The 9,802-nt window shown below is 65.5% G+C and overlaps 1 protein-coding gene across 1 annotated transcript; it reads right to left on the bottom strand.

Annotated features, from left to right (window-relative positions):
• Nucleotides 1–5,134: 5,134 nt before the first annotated feature.
• On the bottom strand, nt 5,135–6,352 carry PHLDA3 (pleckstrin homology like domain family A member 3). The gene is made up of 2 exons (XM_080569018.1): nt 5,856–6,352; nt 5,135–5,403 (listed from the first exon to the last, which is right to left on the bottom strand). Exons 1-2 carry the CDS (start codon nt 6,205–6,207, stop codon nt 5,282–5,284), a joined length of 474 nt encoding a protein of 157 aa, XP_080425144.1. The 5' UTR covers nt 6,208–6,352; the 3' UTR covers nt 5,135–5,281.
• Between the last annotated feature and the right edge of the window lie 3,450 nt (nt 6,353–9,802).

Consider the following 9,802-nt stretch of genomic DNA (forward strand, 5'->3'; position numbering starts at 1 on the left):
CAGAAACCCTCTGAAGGGAGATGGGGACGGATGGCCAGGTGAGCTGATGTGCAGACGCCCATGCACGGCGGCGCACGCATGCTGTGCGGCGCTGCAAGCACAGAGCGACGTCCCCACGGGAGTGCTGGCCATGGGGCTGTGACTGCAGCGGGGCAGGACAGGGCACACCAGCAAGGGGCAATGGGGAAGAAGAGCAGAGATGGGGTTACACCGCCAGACCGGGTGGCTGCTTGGGACCGAGGACGGGGCAGCCCCCTCTTTCTGGGGCAGGACCAGCCAGACTTGGTCCTCCAGACCCAGCACAGCCTGGCAGGTTGGGATGCTTCGGTGATTTCCAGCCCTTCATCAGCCCTGATGTTTTCCCCATGAAATCACTGAAAATTAGCAAAAAACCTGCCATCTCCCCCCCGCCCCACAAAGCCGGGTGTCCCCGCTGCAGGAGGCTGGGGCCGGCAGCACCTGTTCCCAGGATATTTTTAGGGGCAAGTTTAGGAGCAAACAATTCCCAGCGTGCGGCCCAGCAGGGACAATGCCTGGCATTTTAATCCCGAGGCTATTATGGTCGTGGAGGGACATGCAGCTGCGTGCATGGGGCAGCTCCATGGTGGGGGGACAAAGAGAGAGCCCCGTGTGCCACGGAGCGCAGGGTGCGCGGCTTCCCCGGCTCCTTCCCCCACCAGGACACCCCGAGGAGCTGTGCTGTGGGGGCGGCAGCCCCCAGGCTGGTGCGAGCTTGGTGGCAGCGGTGGGTGACAGCGGCGGTGGCAGCAGCACTCCCATCCTGCCTTCACCTGCTCTGGTCCCAGCACGCAGAGGTCCAGCGCTGGATCTGCCCCCGGCGCTGCAGCCCTTTATAAGGCAAAAAGCCCCGCGGGGCCGTGCCTCCAGCATCTCTCCTCCGCCTGGGATTGTTCTCTGCCGCAGAGGAGCCAAATTTAGCCGGTGACAAAGGCGCTGCATTCCCTGCAGCCCTGCCCTGGGGACCCAAGGGCTCGGTGTCCGCAGCGCGGGCGATGCTTGGGATGCCTTTAGCCGTGGGCTCAGGTTTCCTCCTCTGCTGGGACCCGGGCTGAGGAGGAGGGAAGGGTGGGCGAGGGATGGGGTGGGGGCACCCCACAGCTCGGGGCTTCAGTTTCAAAGCCCTGAACTCCAGCCAGCAGCCGAAGGGCCGGCAGGAGCCCAGGGTCTGCTCATCTCTGCTCCAGCTGCTGTGACGAGGACATTTGGGGTCCTCACCCCGGGTCACGAACAGCCTCGAGACATGGGGCTGCTTTTTGGGGTGGCTCCTGATGCTACGGGCACCCCTCTGAGCTGCTGGTGGGTAGGACGGGGACAGGCTGAAAGCCTGGGAGGGACCAGTCCGAGGCCCCGTTCCTTGCACAGCAATGTCCCCCGGTGTTTGGGACACACCGATTAAAACCGGGGCTGCCACCGAGGGGATGGATGCCAACAGCGAATTCCCAGAGCTGTATGGGGAGATCAAACCCCCCTGGGACCAGCTGCCTCTTATAAAGGGAGCCATCAGCTGCTCTGCCTGTGCTAACGGGCTGACAAAGTGAAGCAAGGAAGTCAGTTTATATATTCTAAAAAACATTCCAGTTTTCAGCCTTAGGCAAAATATTTTGAAAGAGAGAGAGAGAGAGAAGAAGAAGGAAAAAGAAGAAGAAGAAGAAGAAGAAGAAAGAAGAAAAAGAAGAAAAAGAAAAAGGAAAAGGAAAAAGGAAAAGGAAAAGGAAAAAAAAAGAAAAAGAAAAAGAAAAAGAAAAAGAAAAAGAAAAAGAAAAAGAAAAAGAAAAAGAAAAAGAAAAAGAAAAAGAAAAAGAAAAAGAAAAAGAAAAAGAAAAAGAAAAAGAAAAAGAAAAAGAAAAAGAAAAAAAAGAAAAAGAAGACTATTCTCAACAATCCAAAATTTCAAGCCCAGACACTGACACGCTTCTAAAGCTTTTTCAGGGTATTTCCAGGCACTTCCACCCACCTCAGCCACTGGACGCATCTCAGCATCCCCTGTTCCTGCTGCCTGGGGACAGCGGGGGACACGGGCGTGCGTGAGCTCTGCTGCCACCCTCTGCGGCCCCGCCGCCTGCTGCTCGTGTCCCTGCCTGCGGTGCCGGGCGGAGGGACGGACGCTGGTGGCACGTCCACCGCTCGTCACCTCCTCCGCACCCCCGGGACACCCAGGGACGTGATGGTTGGGATGGGGAACCCTGAGCAGCTCCTGGACCCCGCAGCATCCCGAGCTTCATGCCAGGGACAGCAGCGCCCGTCCTGCCCCCGGAGCCACGAGGCCGTGCCGGAGGTGCCGGAGCAGAGCCGCGGGTGCGGTGTCCCCGGCTCTCGGTGCCCCACGAGCAGCTCCGGGCACGGGGCAGCTCCAGCACAGGCTGCTTGGGGCAGGCTCTGGGGTCCAAAAGGAGATTCAGTCACTTAAGGATTGTAGGTAGGGTTGCTCAGCACTGACATCGTTTCAGCAGCACCTGAAGGAAGCCAGACACTTAACCCAAAGCTAAAAAGAATACAGGGAAGACGTTCTGCTTGCCGTGATTGTGATTTCATTGTTGTCATCCATTTCATCTCAGGAAACAGCACCCAGAACCTGCACCGACGTCCCTCGGAGCAGCGAGGCAGGGCCAGGGCTCACGGCAGGAGGAGGTACGGCCTCGCCTGCCCCGGAGCGTCGGCACCACCGCGCTGCAAAGCCCTCTGCCAGCCCTCAGCTGCCGTCGGGGGCACCCGGCCAGCCCTGGAGCTCCCCCCACACCCGCTCCCACCCCCTGGCACTGCACAAGGGCTGCCAGCTCAGCACCTGTGGGTGCTGGCCCCAGGGAGAACGGGGGCACCTCGGGGCTGGGAGCCATGGAGCTGGCTTTTCAGGCTCCTGCCTTTGAGCTCGGGTGGCTCCAGGCACCTCGCTCCGTCCTGGGGCTCTGCCTGGTGGCCCCCAGCGTCCCGGTGCCACCAGAGCTGTGTGACTCCCACCCCCCCCCCGCCGTGCCTCAGTTTCCCCACCTCCTGCAGTGTGAGGAAAGCTTCCCGTGTGTCCTCGCTCTGCTTTTCGGGCTGGAAGCACCCCAAGAGCTCCCTCGCATCCCCAGCTCCGTGCAAATAGTCAGCTCACCACCTCTGGTCCGGACCCGCAACACGCACGCAGCCCCCAGCACCAGGTCACCGGTGGTGGGGACGCACCCAGGGGGCTCCAAGCCCCAGGGGGACAGGGCTCAGCTGCACCTTGGGGTGCACAGGGTGATGGCGAGCTTGGGATGGGGCTGGAAAACCTCGGTCTTCCCCATGGCTGGACCTGAAACGCCGACGTAGCAATTCGCCTTGCTCTTTCTGTCCCTAAATTTCTAAATTTCTGTTCCTGAATCACCTAAATTTCTGCCCAGCTTGCAGGTGCCCTGACCATGCTGCAGCCTCCTGTGTCGGTGTGCAGGGGAGGTGTCCACGGCCGGGGCTGGTGTGTGCACACCCCCATGCTGCCCATTTTCCTCCCAGCTCTTTGCTGGCACTTGGAAAACAAAAGATATTTATTCACAGTGAGTGGGAGAGCAGGAAAGCCAAGACCCAGGAGTTAGGGCCCCCCAGGCTGGTGCAAAATTTAGAAAACCCCTCGTGCTGGTGCTGCCACCCCTGGGTGTTGCTCCTTAATGGTTCGGGCTTGGGATGCTCGCAGGGCTTTGCACGAGCCCCACTGAATGCCCCAACCCTGGGAGCTGGGGCTGTATGAGAAGCCAGGACAAAGATCCCTGGAGATGTCTTGCAAGCACCGACACCGACCACTGACAACCCCATTCCCTCCAGAAGTGTGTGGGGATGGGGCCTGGGGGTGCTGGGCTGGCCCATGCAGGGCTCTGTGCCCCACCACCCCCATGTCCCCACCCACGGTTCTCGGACCGAGGAGGAGCTGGGACTTGCTGTAGCCCCAGGAGCCAGAACAGCCCCGAGCCTGGGGGGGGCTTCAAGCTCTGAGCCTCTGCTGCTCAGCACCCTCTGCACCCCCCGTGCTGTGCTCCCCCCGGCACGCTCCTCCCGTGCAGAGCTCAGGCCAAGCGCACGGTTTGGCTCTGGCTGCACCCGCGGTGCCCCCGGCTCATCTCCGCTCACAGGCAGGGGGGATTTAGCAAATGAACCTCCGAGGGCCAGGGAAGAGAAAACAGGTGGAAAAACACCCAGCACCTCATTCCCAGGCTGCTCAGAAAGAGCCCGGAGCACCAGGAGCAGGCACCGGCCGTGCCACCGTCCCTCCCCAAAGCCACCCGGCGCTGGCTTGGCACGGGGCCGCGTGGCCGTGGCGCAGCCCGGGGGACATCGCGCCGCGCTGCCGCGTTCCCACGCAGCCGGGCAATCTCCCAGCGGATCTGCAGCGCCTCCGGCCGCGGGGCTGGGGCTCAGGCTCCGGCTTGCGGAGCTCGGCGGCTCCAGGCGCTCCGTCGGCGCTGCTTGTCGGGGCAGAGCTCCAGTGCGAGGTCTCCCTTCCCCGGCTGCCGCCCCTGCCTGCAAAGCCAGGCAGCCGCGCTCCGGGCACCCGCTCGTGAGCCACCTTGGGAACCCCTGGGGACAGCGGGAAGGGGACCCAGGAGGCTGGGGGTGGTGGTTGGGGGCTTGGGAGCCCGGCTGCGGGATGCCGGAGGATTTAGGGGGACGCCTCCAACCCGTGAAGCTCTGTGCAGGGTTTGTGCTCTCCCATGCCCTGCGGGGCCCCACAAAACAAAGCAGCGAGAGGGGAAGCAGCAGAAGGGCCTGTTTGGGGTTGTTCTCGGTACAAGGAGTCCCCATTGACTTCCCCAGCGTCACCGTCAGCCCCAGGACAACACGAGGCAGGACAGTGTCCAGCAGCACGGCCACGTCACTGCACCGTCCAGGCACAGTGACCAGGGGTCCCTGCCGCAGCAGCTCTCCAGCCCCTTCTCAGCGTGGGGGCTCAGGGGGAGCCGTGTCCCCTTCCACGTCCATCTGTCCCAGAGCTCACCGCTGCGCTGCTTCCTTCGGGCTCAGCCTCTCCCATCCCATCCCCTGTCCCGCAGGAGAGGCCTGGGGGTCTCCGCCAGTCCGCCACAGTCCTGGCCACGTTGGCTGAAGGACAGGGGGCCCCCAGGTGGGGACGTCACCTCCGTCATGTCCAGAGCCCCGGGCAGTGGCCCTGGCTGTGTCCTTTGCCCTGTCGGTCCAAATGGATGCAGCTCGAGCCCTGCGGCCCAGCTCCTCCGGTGCCTCGCTGTCCTGCTCCAGGAGGGAGAGGCCGGCGCCTGCGCTGTCCTCCCCAGGGCCACCAAGGGCGGTGGCCTCAGTTGCCAGCCGGGATCCCGTTCTCCCCGCCGCCCGCCGAGCCGAGCACCGTCTCCATCCGGCTCCTGGGATGCTGCGGGGCCGCGGGCTGGCCCGGTGGGGCTGCATCGTACTGCACCACTGCGGAGAGAAGGCGCTCGTCACCCGCGCAGCCCACGCTGGGCGGCAGGATCGGGCCCCCAGGGGAGCTGGGGAGCGGGGTCAGCTGCGGTCCCCACCTTCATCCCACGTGCAAGGTGGCAAAGAGCCCGTCCCGTATCTTTTGGGCCAGGCCACTCTGGTTGGAGGGAGTTTGTTAGGGTGTCCCTCTCTGGGGGTGAAATTCGGGCAGGGGGGGAAGCCTGAGCTGCTCCAGGAGGAGGTAGAGCCCAGCCGGGGCTGGGGGCCAGCGCACCCCATGCACCCCCCCGAATACGCATGAAATCCCCATACCCATCCACGGGAGCCCCCCGGCCCTGGGGCCACGAGTGCCGTGAGTGCCATGATTCCCAAGGGAGCACCCAGGGACTGGACGTGGACCCTGGGACAGGATCCGTCGGGTCCCCGTGCCCCGAGCGCGGCGGGGCCGGTACCTGCTCTGCAGCTGTGCCGTGCCCGCACAATCTGGATCGCCTGCTGGTTCTTGAAGCGGACGAGGCCCATGGTGATTTCGGCGTTCCAGCCCGGGTCCTCCTGGGCGCAGCGGAAATCGATCTCGTGGCTGTCGTCCATCACCACGGTGAAGTAGATGTGCCGCTCCTTCCACTCCACGCACTCCACCGCCTTCATGCGCGCAAAGCTCAGCTCCTTGCGGCGCGAGCCCTTGGGCTCGAAGAGCTGCAGCCCCTTCTCTGTCAGCAGGCACCGCTTCTTCTTCCAGAGCTGCAGCAGCCCCCCGCTGCGCTTCTCCAGCACCCCCTCCCGCAGCACCTTCTCGGGGGTCATGGCGGCTCCTCGGTGCCGCAGGATCCTCAGCTCCTCCGGCCGAGCATCCCCCGATGGGGATTTCCAGCCCCCCAAGGCGGGCGCCAGGACCCCCACGGCTCGGCGCGGGGCTCGCCGCCCCAGGGAACAGCCCCCCGCCGGCTCTCACAGCGGGGCAGCACCGGGACGCCCCATGCCGGCCGTCCCTATCGCCGGGGCTCTGCCTCCTGCCCCATGCAGCGTGTGGGATCCCCGGCTCCGCGCTCCCCAGGATCTGTCGCTGCACGCCCGGCCGCTCTCCCACTTGCATTCCTTCCCCGCCTCGCCTGGCCCCTCCTGCCACGCAGGCACCCTTCACGCCCAGGCGAAGCCCGGCCAGGCCCGGCACGGCCCCGCTGCACCCACCCGGACGGCGCTTTTGGGGTGCCCGCGGGCGGGAGCAGCCCCAAGGCCCTCTGCGAACCCCGCAGGGCTGCGGGGGGCAGTGGCAGTGGGGACGGGGGGCTGTGGGTGCAGCACGAGGTGACCGCGGGGCTACGGGGGGGCAGCGGTACCCGCACGTGGGGCCAGTTGGGGCAGGGGCTTGGGGGGCATTCCTGGACAGGAACGGGCTGTGGGGTGAGGCGGCAGCTAGGGCAGGGGGCTGTGGGGCTGGCACAGGGGGCGATAGGGGCGCGGTGCCACCTGCACATGGGGCTATGGGGTGCGGTGCAGTGCCACCGGGGGCGTGATGCTCTGGCCTTGGGGGAGCTGTGGGGACCCCTGTGAGGCAGCCCAGAAGGGGCACAAAAGCAGAAAATGCCCGATGTCACCACGCCGAGGGGGCTCTCCAGGGCTACCCTGCAAGGGGGACAGCCCTCGCCACCCACCAGCCACCAGCCCTGCACCCAAGGGTGCCGCCCCAGCCCTCAGCACCAGGCGCGCCGCACATAGCTCCTGCCCCTTCAGCCCTCCCAAGGAGAAGGACTCGATGTCCCCAGCCTGTCCCGCAGCGAGGACCAGCACCCCCAGCCTCGTGTGACCTGCAGGGAGCGGGGCTGGGGCAGCACGGCACAGCCCGGTCCCGCCGGAGTCCTCCCTCCCCGGCGGCAAAACACCGGCGCCTTTCCAGCCCGTCTCGTTCCCGGCCACCACAGCTCCGTCTGTTCCCATGCCAGCGCCTGGCGGAGGGGTTGGCCTGGGTGTGCTGCCCCCGGGGACACCTGGGGGCATCGTGCTGGCCGTGGGCTGCTCAGGAGGGTGACGGTCACAGCACCGCGGGTGGCTGGATGAGCCCCTGGAGGTGCTGAGGGTGCAGGTCCCTTCGCCCTGCGAGGGCTGGAAGGGGAAAAAATCCCCGCGGAGCCGTGCCGGGGTCACCATCTGGGGCTGGTGCCTGCCGGGGGCAACGCTGGCAGCCGGCATGGCCAGGGGGCAAGTCTGCAGCCCAGGAGAGGCACCTCATTATCCCTCATTAACAGGGCAGGGCCGTGGCTGCCGCAGCCAAGAACTGGTTCGTGCTCCCCGGGGCCAACCTCGCCACGCTGGCACGGCTCCCGCCTGTCCCGGGTTTCGGGACGTCGGGCGGCCCCGGCTCCTCCACGGTCCCCAGCGCCCCCACCGGGGCTGGGCATAGCCGGGGTCACCCCAAGCACCGCTCCTGGGGGGAGCAGAGGTGCCTGGGTCCATCCCCCCGAGGAGCATCTGGGGCTGTTTTCCCTCGCGCTGGCAAAGCTCAGCTCCAGGGATGCTGCGTCCCGGGAATTTGGGGAGAAGTTTGGGGACTGTGGCTCCCAGCTCACAGCAGCCACTGCAGGCTCCCTCCTCGGCACCTGGGGAGAGCCGAGGGCTGCCAGACCCCCAGCTCTGCTGCTCACGGCCTCGCCACCACGGCGAGATCATTTTCCCACAGCCATGGAGGCAAAGGAGCTTCGGCCAAGGCTTTCTCCACGCCTCTGTCCCTGGGTGTCCGGTCCCAGACTCAGAGAAGGGCCGGGGTCTCGTTCTGCTGCAGCTCCTGTCCCCCCTGAGGGCACTCATCTCCTTGGAGGCACTTTTAGGTTCCCCCCTCCCCATCCCCAGGGGCTGGCAGCCCCCAGGCCGGCCGCAGGGAGGGACGGATGCTGCTGGGTGCAGCGCGGCTCCGCTGCCTCCGCAGGCAGTTGGACAACACTTGGGTGCAGATGTCCAGACGTGTCCGTCCGTCTGTCCGGCGCCGTGCCCGTGCACGGGGAGCAGTAACCAGCAGAGGGTAGCAGACGGTCGCAGCCGCCCCGCTGCAGATGGGGCAGGGCCATGCCCAGAGAGCCCCCCTGATCCCAGCCGTTCTCCAGGGTCTTGCCCCACCACCTCCTCCACCCCAGCCCAGAGCAGCCCCAGCAGCGTCCGTCCTGCCCTGCCCAGGCTGGCACCCCCTGCTAACGTCGAGGATTTCGGTCCCGACCTCACCCTAAGCCACTTCAGGACAACGCAACCACCGATAACGATCCCTCGGGGCAAGGTCCCCATCCCAGGATGCTGCCCAGGCTCTCAGCTGGGATATTTGGGGCTGGAAGCCGAGCACAGACCCACCCGCGGTGGGATGCAGCATCCCCGAGGGCTTGGGCACTGGGGAGCATCCCTGGGAGGGAACGAGAGCGCGCAGCGGGCTGCGAGCGAGCAGCCTGGGGGCAGCTCTGCCAAAAATGCCCAGCGGAGATGAACCCCAACCTCCCCCTGGGCTGTGTTAGCACGAGCAGAGCCAGCGGGCTGGGGAGCAGTCAGTCCTCTGCACGGGGCCACATCCGGATGCTGAGCCCGGCTCTGAGCCCCTCGGTACACGAAGGGACCGAAGGTGGCCGAAGGACTGCGTTTGTTCAGCCTGGGGATGGCTCGGTGAGACCAAACTTCAGTTTTCCACTGCTTGGAGGAGAAAAACAGAGAGAAAAGAGATGCAGAAGTGCACAGCAAAAGGACGAGAGACAACAGAGACGTGTGCCACAAGGGGGACTGATGCACACGAGGAACAGAACGCTGTGATGGGAGCTGCACTGCTGGCACCTCCTCCGTCTTTGGAGGGTTCCCGACTTGACCGGACACCAGCAGCTCTGCTCAGCCCGGCCTTCGGAGCTGGCCCTGCAGGGCAGGCGGCTGGGCTGGAGACCTCCACAGGCTCCTTCCACCCTCCGCCTTTCAGAGATCCCCAAAAACCCAAACCCAACAGTTTTCCCCATCTTTGCCCAGGTCTCCGGAAGCCAACGGCCTCAGCGGAGCCCATCACACTCGCAGCACGTCGGCACCCCCCTGCTCTCTGACATCTCCTCTACAGCTACGAGGAAACAAGCCCGAAGAAAGGCTTGCTCCGCCTTTATCGACTAAACAGCATCGCCTGGACGCGCGCCCAGCACGGTGCATGCAGCTGCAGCGCCGCAGCACGGCACCCACCCCACGCTCACGGGGAGCGCGGGCGGCTTCCTCCCCCCATGCCCCCTCTCCAAGGCGGCCAAGTTTCGGTCTCTGCACCGCGGGTGGTGCCTGAGCCCGCTGCTCTCCCTGCTGCTCCCCACCCGTGCACCGGGTGCCTCCTGCCACCGCCTCGGCCAAGCCCCAGCGAGGCAGATCCAGCCCAACCTGGCCAGGAGAAGCCTGGGGGACAGGC

Source organism: Anser brachyrhynchus (assembly GCF_964034855.1).
Source record: "Anser brachyrhynchus genome assembly, chromosome: 27".
NCBI lineage: Eukaryota > Metazoa > Chordata > Aves > Anseriformes > Anatidae > Anser > Anser brachyrhynchus.